This window comes from Colias eurytheme, chromosome 9, assembly GCF_061535395.1.
Source record: "Colias eurytheme isolate Ceu_HAF_F1 chromosome 9, ilColEury1 Martin Lab GWU primary, whole genome shotgun sequence".
Taxonomy (NCBI): domain Eukaryota; kingdom Metazoa; phylum Arthropoda; class Insecta; order Lepidoptera; family Pieridae; genus Colias; species Colias eurytheme.
The window spans coordinates 9,678,699-9,695,818 of NC_142988.1; the positions used below are offsets into that span (position 1 = coordinate 9,678,699).

At 33.9% G+C, this 17,120-nt stretch overlaps 5 protein-coding genes across 10 annotated transcripts in view; 3 read left to right on the forward strand and 2 right to left on the reverse strand.

The window, feature by feature from the left end:
• SERCA (ATPase sarcoplasmic/endoplasmic reticulum Ca2+ transporting SERCA) overlaps positions 1-4,061 on the forward strand; it is a 29,476-nt gene extending 25,415 nt beyond the window's left edge. For 3 of the 5 annotated variants that reach the window (XM_090105726.1, XM_090105725.1, XM_090105724.1), the window contains exon 12: positions 967-4,061. In XM_090105726.1, coding sequence (XP_089961852.1) covers positions 967-1,185 — 219 coding nt within the window. In that variant the 3' untranslated portion in view covers positions 1,186-4,061. The remainder of the gene's footprint in view (positions 1-966) is intronic. The other 2 variants (XM_090105728.1, XM_090105727.1) reach the window with 2 other exon arrangements.
• Positions 4,062-4,589: 528 nt separating this feature from the next.
• Positions 4,590-5,450, forward strand: tant (tantalus). The gene is made up of 2 exons (XM_090105853.1): positions 4,590-4,738; positions 4,813-5,450. The coding sequence occupies exons 1-2, from the start codon at positions 4,725-4,727 to the stop codon at positions 5,348-5,350; spliced, it is 552 nt and encodes a 183-aa protein (XP_089961979.1). The 5' UTR covers positions 4,590-4,724; the 3' UTR covers positions 5,351-5,450.
• Positions 5,451-5,509: 59 nt separating this feature from the next.
• LOC149906046 (neuferricin homolog) lies at positions 5,510-7,621 on the reverse strand. 2 transcript variants are annotated; one of them, XM_090105852.1, is made up of 5 exons: positions 7,607-7,621; positions 7,300-7,494; positions 7,082-7,225; positions 6,627-6,813; positions 5,510-5,849 (listed from the first exon to the last, which is right to left on the reverse strand). In XM_090105852.1, exons 2-5 carry the CDS (start codon positions 7,478-7,480, stop codon positions 5,687-5,689), a joined length of 675 nt encoding a protein of 224 aa, XP_089961978.1. In that variant the 5' UTR covers positions 7,481-7,494; positions 7,607-7,621; the 3' UTR covers positions 5,510-5,686. The 2 variants fall into 2 exon arrangements, with proteins under 2 accessions (XP_089961978.1, XP_089961977.1); XM_090105851.1 differs by lacking the exon at positions 7,607-7,621 and having other exon boundaries at positions 7,300-7,591.
• Positions 7,622-8,053: 432 nt separating this feature from the next.
• On the forward strand, positions 8,054-9,583 carry LOC149906047 (3-oxoacyl-[acyl-carrier-protein] synthase, mitochondrial). Its single transcript, XM_090105185.1, has one exon. It carries the CDS (start codon positions 8,153-8,155, stop codon positions 9,437-9,439), a length of 1,287 nt encoding a protein of 428 aa, XP_089961311.1. The 5' UTR covers positions 8,054-8,152; the 3' UTR covers positions 9,440-9,583.
• LOC149906048 (gametogenetin-binding protein 2-like) lies at positions 9,464-16,910 on the reverse strand. The gene is made up of 8 exons (XM_090105184.1): positions 16,721-16,910; positions 16,269-16,459; positions 15,495-15,638; positions 14,039-14,330; positions 11,754-11,978; positions 11,267-11,548; positions 10,579-11,016; positions 9,464-10,347 (listed from the first exon to the last, which is right to left on the reverse strand). The coding sequence occupies exons 1-8, from the start codon at positions 16,808-16,810 to the stop codon at positions 10,150-10,152; spliced, it is 1,860 nt and encodes a 619-aa protein (XP_089961310.1). The 5' UTR covers positions 16,811-16,910; the 3' UTR covers positions 9,464-10,149.
• Between the last annotated feature and the right edge of the window lie 210 nt (positions 16,911-17,120).

A 17,120-nucleotide genomic window follows, 5' to 3' on the forward strand; every position in this document is an offset into this window, starting at 1 on the left:
CATCTGTAATACACAAAAAGCCGTAAAAATTTATATTCTCGAATATTATAATATCATATTATGTATATTGCATGATAACATAATTATAACAAAAATTGTGGGTCTGCATTATTCATGACCTTTAAAAGTTCTTATAAAATTGATGTTTTTGTATTATGGTCCTTCACACATCCTGTGTTGGAATGTGTTGCTCTGTTCTTTATAATTATTGATATTGAATCATGACCTAAACTTGTCCTATAATTGTCATATTTACTTAGCCATATTAACATCACCTTGACTTTTAAAATTAACCTAATTTATATTCATATTAGTTTTGAAAATCAAACAACTTTTTATAACCTATACATGTTTCTTTGTTTTTAATAATAATGTGGTATTTCTCATCCTGTCTAAATACCTAAGCACTATTTTAGAATTCCTAAATATTTAAACCAGTTCCAAAAGTATAATAAGACTATTATAAAACGTATAAATAGACTTGATACTAGGAATAACAATTAGATATTAATAAGTCTATTTATATAACATAATCGCCACAAAAAATATATAAATGCACAATAAATGTTGTAAGTATATTGCCTTATATCACGTTACCTTCATTAAAGTTTTGATGGAAATAGATTTCATTCCATATGGTCTGCAATCAGCTATCATTATTGTTCTTTTAATATTCATCACTCCAAATTTTGCATGTCCATTGTACCACTACAAAAAAAAATTGGTTGCCTGTAAAGTCGGTATAAGGGCGAAAGTTTTACGTGACAACGACTTTTTATGTCTGTCTCTTTCGCTCTTAGGCGGGCTAACCATGCCCGCGTGCCTCTCACTCGCTCTCCTTGTGAGCGCATAAAGTGAGCGGAGCGTAACGCAGTTTCTTGAAGTGTCACCCGGCAAACCAATTTATAAGACGTTGTCACGTCAATAAATACATGTAATTGAACCGCTTTCGCCGTGTGTCCGCAGGCCGTGTTCCAAGTGACGCCGCTGTCGGTGGACGAGTGGATGACGGTGATGAAGTTCTCCGTGCCCGTGGTGCTGCTGGACGAGGTGCTCAAGTTCGTCGCGCGCAAGATCTCCGACGGTGAGAGACGACACTCCCTGGCCCACTGGCTCGACGGCATGCAGTGGATCGTGCTCATGTGGGCCGTGTTCTTTGGCATCATCATCTACGGACCGATATAAGCGAGCCGATACCCCGTTTGATTCACAACCTAATACCCCCCCGCCGAATTCTGCGCCACCCACGCTACCGCGCTCACTCGCCTTGACAGACTATTTGAGGTTTTGTATGGGGTACGGGGATTCGTTTTATGAAATGTTGAACGATATATTTGTTTTAACATTTAGTAACGCGAAATGAGCATACTTTCTTTTATACTTCTTTAATACTTGGGTTAAAAAATTAATACTTAATTTAATATTAGATAGATCTGTCAAACAATGGTTCTTTAAGTATATATGTAATCATAGCACACAGCGGTGGGTGGCGCAACGAATTCCACTGTGGAAACCCATGGACTATGAGCTGTAGCTCACCACAGTACATCTAACCGTTTGGAATGCTAATCCACGAGGTGTGAAGTGACCCCTGTGTGTGCCGTGAGACTGTGAAGGAACAAAGTGTTTGGTCAGCTGACATGTTGGACTGCGTCCGGAATGTTCTACTTAACTCTAGTAGTGTCCTTAGCGGTAGGTGTGCGAGCGGACGCCGAGACCGCTCGTGTGATTGCATTTCTCATGTGCGAGACAATAAATAGATAACGGAGCCTCATTGAGTTGTTTACGATAATAATTTTATAAGTCGAGTGGCTGTGAACATCAACCTAAATTCAGAACACCAAAATTTTTAATAATTTTACACGTAAATTTATAACGATTGTAAGTTTATAATTTTATAGCGATTTAGTGAGGATTAGTTTCTAAAGAGCTCCGTTTTTACATATTTTATAGTTAACTCGCACACGGCTCAGTACCTTGTCCTTTTGGACTGCAGACATTTTACCTTACTGTTACTAGTAATGTGCATCTTTAGCATAGGATATTTATTGTAAGTTAGGCTCGTCGCTATCATTTGTGGACAACTTATTCTCAATATATAGAGAAACTGTTTCTTCAGTCCTCTCACCTGTTGCTTGCTAACAAATCTGATGCATCTGCCACCCTCATGTTTGTGATTAGCATCGTGCATCTTGTATGCAATGTGTTAACTAACATTTTAGCAGACATCTTTTGTACCGAATTTATAGTCAACGATTGAATAGTTTATTTTCTAGTTAAATACATTGTGGAGTAAAATATATCCAGATTCATACTTATATCCTGTGAAGCAATATTAATGTTACAAATAGTAATTTACTACTAGTTTACTGTATTGGGTTTGGTAATACCTCTGTAATTTTAAAATAAATAGTTTAAATAATTTAAGTTTTATTGTCACATTTGTTACGAGAATTGATGTTAAAGATGTAATTATTTTACTTTTTTTCTGTGGGACATAATAATATTTTGTTTTAAGATTTAAAAGGGATATGTCAAAATTTGTCCATAAAATCTTAGAAAATTGTAGATCTAAGTGATTTATTTAATAGTGTTATAATAAAAACTTGCACGAATGCATTGCATGATTTCTTTTTCGAGAGTATAGTTTGTTGTTATTTTTGCCTTTTGCTGCATTTTATATTTGTGAAACAGTTATTATATTATGTACAAAATAAATTAAATGAAAGCATATTATCAAGGTCACCAGTCGAACTATGTACACTATACACTGCACAAACAAGAGCATGCTCAACCTGAGTACTGTCGATATCCAAAAACCCTTGCTCTTCAATTTATAACTATTCTACTACCTTGTAAATTTGTTACACACTAATTGTATATTTATTAAAGGTAAGAAGTGTTCCCTTTAAACAGATCGATTACCCACGTTTTATTATTTCACTCCACCTTACTCCTTTGCACATTCGAGAACACGCACACGATCCTCGTTGTCGCCTCGCCGTACTAACTCCGTGTTGTGTGTTACCTGCTAACAAAAAGTTTTGCAAGCTTCAACAAAACATAGCTATTGGCTACGAATTTGCAAAATTCTATATTTAAATATTTTGTATCCGAGATGTCCACTTGGAAGTGGGTCTCGTTGCAAAACTTTCGCGCCGCGACACAGGAGCTGTGTCCGCGGAGCCGCATGACTAACGCGGTGTTGTCTGCCCCCAGCCACGGCGTGGAAGGTGTAAGCGCCCGGAGCCCCCGCAGCACTACTGCACGCACATATTCCATGAACACTCATTGTTTGTTGTGATCCCGCAGTGAAACTACACATTTAGTAACTACGACACGGTTGTGATCTCTGCATAAAGACCTAGTAAGTTCGGACGGCGGCACTCGCTCGGGCGCACCACACTAACGCTAACGTTATTTTGCAGTGAACGAGGTGGTCGTTGACAAGTGGTAAACGCCACCGATTCTTAGTTCCTCATCCGCTTCTCTCTGCTACTTCTACCGCTCTCGTCTCGGTATAGTAATCGAATGAATCATAGATGTTTTAACGAGTCGCCGAATAGACCGAGATAGTTAGGGGTCAGGTGCCTCAGGCACGACACGAAACGGCTCCGACGCGACGACCGACGACGAGGCGCGCGCCCCCCACCCACCTACGCTAGTTCACCAGAGAGGACATGTTCATAATGTGTATATAAATACAATATATGCTTAGGAGATTTAATCAATTTGTTTAATTACGTTATTATTATTAATGAAGACTACATGGTGCCCGTCGACAAAAGCAGTGCGATAGACTTATGTGTACTTAAGTTGACAGCATGCTATTAATTTATTGTTATATATTTTTTTTATTCTCTTCGTCTAGTTTGCTTATCTAGAGCCTTTATCTTTATTTCTATTAGTGCTGACACCTCGACGAGCAATATGGTGTCTGTAAGTGAAGGGTAAACATAATTATCCAGTTTGGGATTGGGACCGAAATGTGTCCATAAATTTAAACATACCTGTACATTTTAATGTATTATTGTTTTGTACAATAAATCGTTATAAAATAATACTTGTTTTATTTAACAATAACCTTAGCTACCATACAATAGCAGTTATTAATTAATTATTACACACATACTTTTGTAGAGTAAGGTATTTCTACTAATTTATTTATGAAGGAAACCAATATTAAACTAGGTACCGATTATTCGGTGCTATCTAGTGGTTTAGATAATTGTCTTATTTAAATACTTAATTTACTAATTTCTTACTATAGTATCAACTATCAAAGTAATATAAAACTGCCTACCTAATTTTGGCCCATATAGCTAACTATCTGGATTATCGTGAATGGCATTCATAATGCTGGGGCAATGATCATAGTTTTATTATACTTGCAGTTAAATATTTTACCTTCATTAAATAATAAAAAAACATGACTTTGTACTTATTTACAATAATTATATTTTATGAAACGAGAAAGTCGCATTGAATAATCCATAAATCGGGTTGTCGATGTTAAATCGCTGACAATCAATTGACATCGTCTATCTGTCATTTTTGCTAGGCAACGGTTTCCTTCAAGTTTCCTAAATTCCTAATACAAGTTCAAGTTTTTAGAAATATTTTAAAAGACCAGCATTACAATGATTTTAATAATTTAACTCATATGGTAATTGTAGGGCTTAGTAGTAAATAGTAATTAAGTACAAAATATTTTAATCCTAAAAATGGAGACATCGAAGTAAGTTCACTTTAGTAATTTAACATTTTGTGACTTAAAAGTAAAAGTTAATTAATATTGCTTTGTGTTTTTAGAATAGAATCTGATTTACCTAATAAAATGGCACATTTAGATATAATGGAGATTGGAGAATCTTCGAGCGCAAATGTATCTGAATCTAATTCTAGAGTGTTAAGAAAACGCAAACAGTTATCACCTGAAGTAAGCAAACCCTCAAATCGTCGAGTTAGTATGAAACCCCGAAAACATAGTATTATAACTGAAAATGCTAATTCTAAACAAATTGAAGCATTATATCTTAATAAGAAGGTGAAATCAGTATCACAAACATTAGAAACTATTTATGAAGAGCCTAAAAGTAATAATGTGGACTCTAATACCTTAATAGGTGGAAGGAAAGTGAAAAGACTGGTAACATTTCAAATAGGTAACCATTATACAAAGGAGAAAATAAAGAAACGGAGGGCCAAAATAAAAAAGCTATTAGGTAATAAGTCATTTCTGAATAGAAAGAAAATTCCAATGAATGTTTTCTTGAAAACTATTGAATGTTTGGAATTAGATGAAGTTGCACATACGGAAAGCAAAACTGTTGAAAATGTCACTGAATAATTCCCATGTACCAATGGTATTATATTTAATACCACATCCTGTATTATAAAATCAATTGAGAAATACGACTGATTGTAATTAAATAAAACATTTATAAAAATTCGAATGTTTTTATTAACCAACTTCAAAAAAAGGAGGAGGTTATTTTACTTATAAATTAACATATATAATTCAGATCTTAACATAAACCAATTGTATAAAAAATGTATAACAGAATATAAACTTGAGAAACTTAATTTAAGGCAAATACAAAGAAATGGAATGTAAACCGTAAAAAATTTAAAATCACAATAATTATTTGATCATAATACTGGACTTGTATGCAAATTATAATAATTATGTAACATGGACGAAACATTCAGTAGCACTACTTGAGCATCCTTCATACTGCTTGAGCATTTTAGTATCTTCTTGTTGAACACATACACATTTTGGTTTATCACTACCAGGCTCGTAGAGTTGGCGTGGCACTCCCACCCAATCCCTTTTTATTCCACCACTGTAACAAAGGTTTTATGATATATGCTATATTTATTTTACAAAATTTCATATAATATTAAATTGATGTAAGAAGTAGAACTACAAACTACATTTTGCTAGTAACACACTTTTAGTATATTACAACATCTCACTCAAAATATTAATAAACTAGCGGTCCGCCCCGGCTTCGCCTGTGGTACATATTTCGCAATAAAAGGTAAAGGCCTATGTTCTTTCTCAGGGTCTAAAGATTATCTGTGCCAAATTTCATCAAAATCGGTCCAGTAGTTTATGCGTGAAAACCATACATACATACATACAAACCTTTCCTCTTTATAATATTAGTATAGATTAGACATACATTAATTATAGATACCTATGCATAGAGATATCCATAGGTATGTATGGAAAATTTAAGAATACAATATTTAATTTATAAATTTTGATGGAAATCTATCCTATGTTTTACAACTGTTTATTTAATTATTTATTACAAAATAATAAGGTATCAACATAAAAAAAAAACCATAGAAACAACAAAGTTTCTAAAAGTCAAATCCAGGTCACAGCTTTCTCAGATTAAAAACCAACAAATTATAATGATACAAGTAGGTTACTAGGTTATATAAAGCAAATAATTTTGTTTGCATTTCTTTGCTAAGAAATATAACCAGTTATATGTTCATTGAACAATTCAAGGTTTGAAAATAGGTAATGCAAATTTCAATGTAATCGAGGAATATTGTCCCAATTTTTCTGAAACTTGTATACAGATAGATTAAATAAAAATATATACCTAGACTTTGAACACCACACTCTGGTACCCTCTGTTTCACTCCAGGCAACATTACACGGAGGATATAAATGGTCTTGATTCTTAGCATTTTCTTTTTCTTCTTTGCAGTTCTTCAACTTACTCTTAAATTCTGTCATATATTCGGTTTCTGTTCCATCAGAATTATAATATCTGCCCTGTAATACTCCTAAAATAAATCAACAACAATTAATGTTATTAAAAATTCTTTGAGATGTCAATGTAAAGGAGTATATTAAATACAATTTTTTGGTATAGTAATTTCCGTAAGGTAAATCCCTACCTAAAACCCATTTGGAGATGATAAAAATATAAATTGATTCACTATTATATTAGACATTTTTTTAATACCATGATGAGATGTTGACTTGGATGTTCAAGGAAAAAGGAACCTTACATCATAATTAAACTAAAATACTTTACCTATTGGCACTTACCTACATATTTATACTTTTCACGGAATGTTTTTCTCCAGTGCATTATGGCAAATATATCATCACATTTCAAATTCAAAATATGATCTTTATCTTCACTTTCATCATTAAAATTTCCACTTACAAGGGCTCTAGTACCATCCTTACCTATACAAAATAAATAATGAGTTTTATTTCAAGTACTTACATACATCTAAAGCAGTTAATTTTCTTTTATTTACCAATGAAATAGTGGTATGAACTTCCTTTTGCATAGTGCATTTTGCCACTGGACACATCGAAAATAGACCCCATAACAGCTAAATATAATTCTTCATGTTCATCACCATTATACTTTGCTAGTTCCTCTTGCGTTAGTGTAATTTTATTAGATTTTACTTTTTCTGATGTTGAATTTTTCATGAAACTCTTATTTACTAATATGGATATAAAACAAATTATTACTGTATAAAAAATAAGTTTCTTCTTTTCTTTCAGAAAATTCGCAAATGCCATTTTTTTAAATATCTTCTCTGTAAATATACTAACAATAATTTTAAATACCAAAAATAAATAACAAAGTTTGTTTTTTTATAAGTGGTTGTACTGTGACATATTTTGACAATTGACAGCGATCATATTTGGATTTTTACACAGAGTACCTATGATTTTTGGTGCAGGTACTGTCATTTAAAGATGGTACATTCACAGGCCGGCAATTTCTGAACTTTTGTCATAAGTCTTCTGATAGAGACCTAAAATTAAAAATCTTTGATTGCTATCACAATTATTATAATACTAAAACTAATATCAGATTAAAATTAAAATTATAGTAGAATTTTATGTGTATGTAAAATACTTGAAAATATACGTTAACTTTCTGAGCATTTCCTTCCTAGCAACCTTTGATTAGTTTTGAAATTAAAAATCTTAAATGTCAATTCATAATCATAATAAAAACAATGTCAATATTACTGTAGATCGAACAGCTCATAATTCAACAGATACATTTTTGGTTATATCCTTCTTAAGATATAAGTTTTATGTAAAGAAACTCATTCTTTATAATTAAATGGTTATATAAAAAATATAAACATGAGATCATGCCAGATAATAAGATTCTATTCGTCCCAATCATCAAGGAGAAGAGTAGTGGTCACAGGATTAGGAGTCGTCTCCCCTTTGGGTTCAAACAAGGAAGTAGCATGGCAAAATTTACTAAAAGGTCATTCAGGGATAGTTTCTTTGGGTGATGAATATAACAAATTGCCCTGTAGGGTTGCTGGTGTAGTACCCAAAGAGGGAGATATTTTAGAAAAAGCCTTGTCTAAAGCGAATTTAAAATCCATGGCTCCCGCGACTTGTTTAGCTCTTGTTGCTTGTGCGGAAGCATTATCAGATGCAAAGTGGTTGCCCCAATCTGAACAAGACAGAGAAAATACTGGTGTTGCACTTGGAATGGGAATGATCGATCTGAAAGACGTCTGTGATACTAATAATGCTCTACAGCTAGGTTATAATAAAGTTAGCCCATTTTTTGTTCCTAGAATATTACCAAATATGGCTGCAGGTCATGTCAGTATAAAGTATGGTTTAAGGGGACCAAACCATGCAGTATCAACTGCATGCGCAACTGGGGCGCACTCTATTGGCGATGCTTTTAGATTTATTAGAAACGGAGATGTAGATGTAATGGTTTGTGGAGGAGCAGAGTCATGCATAAGTCCTTTGGCTATAGCAGGGTTTTGTCGTTTAAGAGCATTAAGCACATCATTTAATGAAGAACCCAATAAAGCTTCAAGACCATTTGACAAGGATAGAGATGGCTTTGTGATGGGGGAAGGAGCAGCTGTTTTAATATTAGAAGAGTATGAACATGCATTAAGACGGAATGCTAAAATGTATGCTGAAGTTTTAGGTTATGGACTCTCAGGTGATGCCTCGCACATAACAACACCAAGAGAAGATGGCAGCGGTGCTATACTCTCCATGACTAGAGCTTTAAAAGATGCAAATATTGAAAAAGAACAAGTATCATACATAAATGCCCACGCCACCTCCACACCTGTAGGGGACAATATAGAATCGACTGCTATTAAAACTCTATTTAAAGATCATGCCTCAAATGTTTGCATATCATCAACGAAAGGAGCACATGGTCATTTGCTGGGTGCTGCTGGAAATTTAGAAGCTCTTTTCACAGTTTTGTCTTGCTATCATAGTGTTATGCCTCCCACTATAAATTTGGAAAATCCCATTGACGACTTAAATTATGTTGCTAATACTTCAAAAACATGGAATAGCGAAAAAAGAGTTGCCCTGAAAAATTCTTTTGGCTTTGGCGGAACAAATGCTACACTGTGTATATCTAATGTAAATTAGGATTGTAAGAATAAAACATTAAACATTATTTAATTATAGTATATTTAAAACTGAGTTACAAATGTTTTTTCCTGATTTCATAACAAAGGCAAAACAGCCAATGACTCAACATCATGCTATATAAGCTTCTCTTAAATACCTGAAATTAATCCATTCTTTACCATGTAAGTAAAGCAATGAAAATAATATAATTTGATCAAAAAAGGCTACTATATTTCATTACAAAGCTCTAATATTTTAAATAGTAAATATTTGATAAATGCTGGGTTCTATCCAGTCGAGTTGTGAATAATATCATAAAACAGTTGAACTCATTCAAACATGCACTTTCCTTATTCCTATACACTACCATCTCAGTGATATATGTATATAAGACCGCATTTAAGTCATTCTACAAGCACCTTTGACTTATGGACATTCAAATTCAACATTTTATAAAATTTCGAATCTTACATAAGGAACATGAACATTTGGGGTTTACGTTTTTATAAACCTATTAATGCAACATGGAGTTATGTATGATAGGAAAAATGTACTATTATTGCTGTTACTTAAATGTTATTCTCATGTTTAGCCATAGCTATTGTAATTACTACCATAAAGTTTTCAATTACAAGAATCTAGGTAGCTGCAAAATTAAACATTAATTCCAATGTGAAAGATAAAAGGTAATTTAATAGTGCAGTTTGAATGTCACTGTATTTATTGCATTAATCTGCTTGCTTGTCTTGTTTTTCAAACCCTTTCTGCATCTGAGGCGTGTTTACACATAGCTGAGCAAATTTCTGACGTAAATTTTGCCTCAATTCCTGCCTTTTTTCCGTTATGTTCCTCCGCGATTTGAATTCCAATACTTCTTCTAATGGAATATAGCTGGTGTCCTGTTCTTCGTCAGATGAACATGTGTCCTGAAAATAAAATTATGGTCAAATTATTTTCTTCAATTTTTTAAGTAACCTTACGAAACAATTATATGGAAGTTGGCAAAATGTAAATTTTTTGCTATAGAGAAAAAATTCAACATAATATATTTAATTTAAACTAAAAATTTACTAAAATATAAATTATTATCATAAAGACACTCGGTCACTATTAAAAAACCTAGTCAGAACTGAAACAAAACAGAATGTCCAACATACCAGCATTTCTTGTAAAGAAAGTGTGAAGCCAGTACAGGAAAACTTATCGCTCTTGGATATATCTAGACAGTCGCCTCTCTCGTGATTGCAGAATCCTTCAGAGCAGGCTACTTCTGAACCTTCGGGCGAACTCATAAGCGAAGACGATCCAGACATGGTTTCACAACATCCACCGTTATTACCAGACGAGTAGCCACAATCATGCGAGTTTTCATTCAGTGAAAGGTTCCCATTCTTAGCGTGTTTCTCGTTCGTTTTCTTTGGCGAACCGTCCGTGTAGTCATCTTGGCACGAGTGACAACCGTCTGCGTTAGTTTGCATTGCTTCGTAACATAAATTAAAAGTTTGCGGTGATAATAGATCGGTTGGCGTGTCTCTCGCTTCTTGTAAACATTCATCGCATTCGCATTTTTCTTCTGGTTCTTCTGAATCGACCTCCTGTTCAGAAATAATGATAGGATTATTAAAAATTTACAAAATTACAGTTAACAAAAACAACATTATAATTATTGGGACAGAAATAAATTTAGAAACAAACTTAATTTCAGTATAGCAACAGACTTGTGCATATACCGTGTAAATTTCTTTTACTGCAGCATTTGCATTGTATCACCATTGAATACCATGTTTAAAGCAAAATAAAGATTTTATTTATTTATTTATTTAGTAATCCAAACATTATACCCACTTTGCACTTATTTTCGATAGCTTGCCTCTCCTTCTTCTTGCGCCGTTTTAGTTTCTTCTGCTCTTTCCGCTGTTGTTTGGTCAATTCCTCTTGAGTTATCTCATCGTACAACAATTGTAGTTTCGAGACTCCACTTTTCATCTCCACGGCTGTTTCGAACTTGCGGTAAAGCGCCTCAACTCCCACCGCAGCTAAGGTCTGACATGTTCCTTCTTCCTCCCTTAATCTTAGTGAAATGCGTTGCAGCCGCTCGTATATGCATATGCCGAGACAAATCAGCACCTGTATAATGTATATTTTTGTTCATAAGTTATTAATATATTCAATCTATTTTGTCCTCATTGTCATCAGATATAATTATTATAGGCCTGTTTGAGGAAATGATAAATGCTATAACATCAACAACTACATCTTCATGAACATTTATTCACAACTAACACATTATAAATCTTTATTTACTAAAAAAATCGAAAAACACAATATTTACCTCCTCTTGCGCGATCTCCAAAGTCTTTGCGTGTCTCTCGCGATGGTTCCCCAGCAGTTCCGGTTCTGCTCTCGCTATGAGATGCGCGATATAATCCGTTTTCGCTTGAAGGTGTAAATGCTTGTCCAGGAGACATCTCTTGATCCCCCCGTACAGGGCTCCGACGTAACCTTTCTCTTTTTGAGGCTCCTTCTCTTCTACCAATAATTGATATGCCCTGAGAACCTGTAATAAAAAAATTGGTTGTTTGTAAAGTAGGTTTACGATCGAGATGTTTAGGGCCGACGCCCACTGCCGGCACGACATGGCACGGCAGAGCATCCCGCGGCGTGCAATGGCATCCCGCGGCGTGCAGTGGCATCCCGCGGCGTGCTGCGTGATCCCGCGGCATTCAGTGGCATGCCGTGGCATCCTGCTAAAAGCCCCACTAATGCTGCATAAGTTTCAACCTTATTTCAACTAGCTAGCAATCATAATTCCTCGACCCCAAAGTGACGCATACGCCTCGCGGGATGCAATGGCGCGCCGCGGCATTCCTTGGAATGAAACAGCAAGACACGTCATGCCGCCGCATCCTGCGGCGTGCCGCGTCATGCTGCAGCATCCTGCGATACGTCGCGGCATCGTGGCATCGAAATAAAGTAACTTGAATTCTAAACTGATTGAAATAAGATTCAAAATAACTTCATTAGTAATAAAATCCTCTGCCCTGCCATGCCACGCCGTGCCGGCACTGGGCGCCGGCCCTTACGTGATAACGTCTTATTGGTGGCAGCGCTCGAGATGAGACGGGAGATCGGACCGTCTCTCTCTCGTTATACCTGCGATCGCGCTCGTGAGGTTTTGGTGTGACACAAGTTTCTGAACATGTCACCCGACTAAAACGATTTTAAAAACGTTATCACGTCAAAATATAAATTTAATAGAATCGCTCCTACATTTACAACCGACTTAACTGCCGAAGCTTATCAGGAAATATTCTAACATGTATGATGTAAATGAAAATTACATATTCAAAAAGTGGCAATATCAAAATTGGACAACAATTTTTTATGATTTACTTGTTCCTACAGTATTCAAGTTCATTTTTTTATCTCCTCTAGCCTCTAGATGTATTCATCCTTCTTAATGGAAAACATAATCATTCACATTACTATTAATAAATCAATTATAGTAGAGCCATTTTAATAGGCAACATTTGACAGTTCAACAAAATTCAACAACGTAACCTAGTAACGACGACATAGAATAACATGATATTTCGTTTTGTTGTAACTGCACATTTGCTTAACTTTTTCCAATTACGATTACATATTTATAATAATAATGACCTATGCAACTAATTTTAGGATTTGATTTTACTGATAAACCATTCTAAACATAATAAACATTTTCTTATTTAAAGAACTGACGTCGCTACAATTTTGTGTCAATAAACCTTTTTTCTTTTTAAATACCAGAGATTTTACTCTAAAAATCGAAATCTGACACCTAGAATCGAATGCATTGATTACTTGGGAATAAAAATCATCATAAATTATTGACATGTGTTTCAAGTTCGATTGACAAATGTTTCAAGTCCGTATCGATTAATTCGCTTTAATCGATGTTTTTAAGCAGGTTACCACCCTATGAAGATAAAATTGATAGACGTCAAATGTTGCCTATTAAATTGGCTCAACTATATATAAAGTGTAATGTATCAATTTTTATTTTGGTAAGAGAAATAAATGTTTTGATATTGCTATTTTGCAAGTATTTATCTTGATTGAAGTGCAAGCACACTTATATATATCTTTCAATACTTGTTTTTTTTTCAATATACTTGATAAGAAATGCCTCTAAAGTCTAAATTGCAATTTAAAAGATAAAGCAATTGAACAACAAATCTAACTTTTGTAGACTTTGGTTGCTAAATAAAATTTCACACCTTATCACTTATCTCACATTATCAGTGATAAATTATGGTGATACATTTTAGTAGTATGAAGTTAGAAATCATTTTTTTATACATATTATTTGCAGAGTCAGTGGCATGTATGATGATTGATGATAAACATTCACCCCCATTAAAGAGTTCATAAAACTACATCTAAGTGTTGCCATTAAATTTAATATTTTTTTTTTTACAAAAACATAGCAACATAACAGTACCTTAAAAGATACGTACTTATATATCTTTATGTATTCCATGTGAATGCAAACTATGCAGGTCTACCTTTGACTATGCGGGCTTACCTGCTGTCGGAAAGCTAGTACTCAATAAACATATAAATAAAAATTACCTTAGTTTTACAATCCGCACAGAAACGATGTTTTCTCAGATAGTTGTGTAGCGTATCATGCAGGGTGTTAAAGTGGACGAGCGTGACGTGTTCCCTCGCGGACGTCCGCATCGCGTCCCAGGCGGCTCTCCACGCGGCCCGTCCGCCCCACCCCCACGCGCCCCAACCCCACGCGCACGTGGTCGACGTAGCGCCCCAACCCCTCGCACTGCCAGCTTCTAGAGAGTGTAGCGTGCACCTTTGTGACTTCTTCCACCTTGGCTGACTTAGAATTAGACATTCTATTCCCGTGCTGGAATAAATGTTTCTTGTAAACTTAAAGAATCACTACATAGTATAAAACAAAGTCTCTTTCTCTGTCCTTTTTTATGCTTAAATCTTTTAAACTACGCAACGGATTTTAATGCGGTTTTTTTTTATAGATAGAGTGATTCAAGAGGATGGTTTTAGTATGTAATTTATTAGGTTTTGAACAAACCGGGCGGTCAGCTAGTATAGTATAAAATTGCTTGCAAATAAATTAATTATGGTCTATTTTAAGCATGAAGTTATGTATAATGAATGGATGACCGGCCTGAAACTTTGGTCAAATGACAAGAAAGTTTAAAAAACATTTAAAAACAATTTTATCCCTGCGACTGAAGTCCACATTGATGTTGTCATGTTATGTTGATAGCATGCATTTACTTTATCTTTAGAAAAACAAGATAGAAAACAATGAATAAATACTGTTTTAAAATTAATAAATTATATTATGATGAGTAACCTTCCTATGTTGTTAAATTGAAGGGTAAACAACAAAAATAAGATTTAAGTTTTAAATTAAAATAATACATTCATTTATATTATTCAAACTGAATATATTCTAGCTTTCACATTAATACAATGTTTAAGACTGGCTTTACAGCTTACTTATAATATTCCTAAATATCTATTTGACACATTTTACTACAATATTTTTTACTTTAACTGACAAGCTAGAAAGAACATATCAGATGTGAGACTGGCCCTCAACATTGAAAAAAAAAGGTAATAAATAGATATCATTTTCATTTCACAATCTAGCATGTGAAATTGGAATGATTTGTTTACTTAATTAGCTGAGTATGTGTAAATAATGTTACCAGTGACCATGACAATTTCGTGAAGTTTCCAAAGATTGTAAAAATACAACAAAAAAAATGAGTGCGTGTACTAGTGTACACAAGTAAGAAGTGAAACTTTTTTATGACCTTATTTTAAAAAAATATTTTTCTATATGCAACTTTTCAGAAATACGTCGAATCACGCGTGGTAGGGATAAGAAAAAGATGGCGCGTAACGGAAAAATGTCACGTGTAACAAAAAAAATGTTACACTAAATATTTTCCAACCCCGATAAGGAAGTTTCACTTCAAAAACATGTATTTGTGTGAAAATAAATTTGATTAATATATTTATTAAGCTGCTATCTTACCTATGACCATTTAGTAGAGTTGCTAATGACTGGGGGTGTGTAATTTTGTCTTCCCTTATTGTCATAATTTCATCAGGCGTTAAGATTATTGGATCTAAACTTGGATGTCTGGACTTACATAACTGGTAAAACAGTCTTTCCACGCTGAAACAAAAAACAATATATAAATATGAGAAATTGTTATAATTCTCTAACATTCAATTAAAATACTTGTTAATCTTTACTACTTCAAGAAATTATAACTATTCTTAGGTATGGCAGCCATACATGTGCTACTTTAGTTCAAAGATCAAAAATAATATTAGAGCTACTATGAAACATAAATACAACTATGAAAAGATATCTTGGAATCTATTAACATCTAGCATTTATTATCATAAAACTATCGAAAATCTATACTAATATTATAAAGCTAAAGAGTTTCTTTGTTTGTTTGAACATGCTAATCTTAGGAACTACTGGTCCGATTTGTAAAATTCTTTCGGTGTTAGATAGCCCTTTCATAGGAGAAGGCTATATTATATCATCACGCTAAGACTAACAGGAGCGGAGTCACGCGGGTGAAACCTCGGAGTGCAGCTAGTGTCATATAAATATGTTTATACTTTTTTACTACATTATTTAATAATAAAATCTCATATAAATAGCATGTGACTGTGTTGTATTACTTTTTCTTTTATATAAAAAAAACAATAAAGACTTTATTGTAACTGTTGAAACTCCTCAGTTTTGAAATAATGTATGAAAAAATAGGGATGAGTTATTCTTGTTTACCTTCTTCTACAGCCAACACAGGGAATGCTTTGATTTAAAACATTGAAGATATCTGATGCATCGACTCGCAATGCTGCTTTAAGCTCGTCTGTAGTGAGAATTCTATATTTACGCATAAATTCTTCATATTCACGGCCTTTCACTTGCGGGTTGTCACAGATCAATCCCATTGTATTTAAATCCATAACCATCTGCAATATACAAAGATGATACATAAAACAAAGAATTAATAAAACAAAAATAAGGTCATCCTCAAGACGTAACTGGGCAGCTACAACAAGTAGAACAAAACTGTTTACGAGACATTATACGCGATAAACCTATATAATAATGCTTCATTTTGTTTAGTAAAAGTCTAATTAAAAACAAGCACATGACGATATAGTTAGTTAATCTTTTTGATATTAATAATCTTCGTTAGTGGTAATGTCAGACGCGACTAGGAAACTTACAGTTAGATTATCATAAATCGTTAGAGGTAGTTGACGCCTTTTAATCACATGATCTTTATCGCTGTTATAAATATCAACTAATTTCGCCATTTTTCTCGATTAATCACATAAAATCACCGACAAAATATACAAATATCACAAAATGACGGCTGATGACGGCCAACTTTTACGAAATACACGTCGTGAGAGGAATAGATAAAAAAATATTCACGGCTTGCATAGATAATGGTAAAAACAAAAACTGTTCCATTTGACGCACGATCATTACAACACAGTCTATGCATAAAGAACTAGACTTAATTGTACTGAAACTAATGGAATTTAATTTAATTAGAAAATGTAGATAATTTTTTTTCGCATTTTATTTTAAAATAAAATCAACCGTGGATAAAATCACCAT

Excerpts from the sequence above, each read along its gene's own strand:
- LOC149906046 (XM_090105851.1), bottom strand. The coding sequence starts at position 7,573 with ATGGCATTTGCGAATTTTCTGAAAGAAAAGAAGAAACTTATTTTTTAT. Across the intron at positions 6,814-7,081 it reads TGAAAAGTATAAATATGTAG|GAGTATTACAGGGCAGATAT; the intron begins GTAAGTGCCAAT and ends GATTTATTTTAG. Across the intron at positions 5,850-6,626 it reads GTGTGGTGTTCAAAGTCTAG|TGGTGGAATAAAAAGGGATT; the intron begins GTATATATTTTT and ends CCTTTGTTACAG.
- LOC149906048 (XM_090105184.1), bottom strand. The coding sequence starts at position 16,810 with ATGGCGAAATTAGTTGATATTTATAACAGCGATAAAGATCATGTGATT. Across the intron at positions 11,549-11,753 it reads TGGAGATCGCGCAAGAGGAG|GTGCTGATTTGTCTCGGCAT; the intron begins GTAAATATTGTG and ends TACATTATACAG. Across the intron at positions 10,348-10,578 it reads TTTCTTTACAAGAAATGCTG|GACACATGTTCATCTGACGA; the intron begins GTATGTTGGACA and ends TTTTATTTTCAG.
- LOC149906047 (XM_090105185.1), top strand. The coding sequence starts at position 8,153 with ATGAGATCATGCCAGATAATAAGATTCTATTCGTCCCAATCATCAAGG.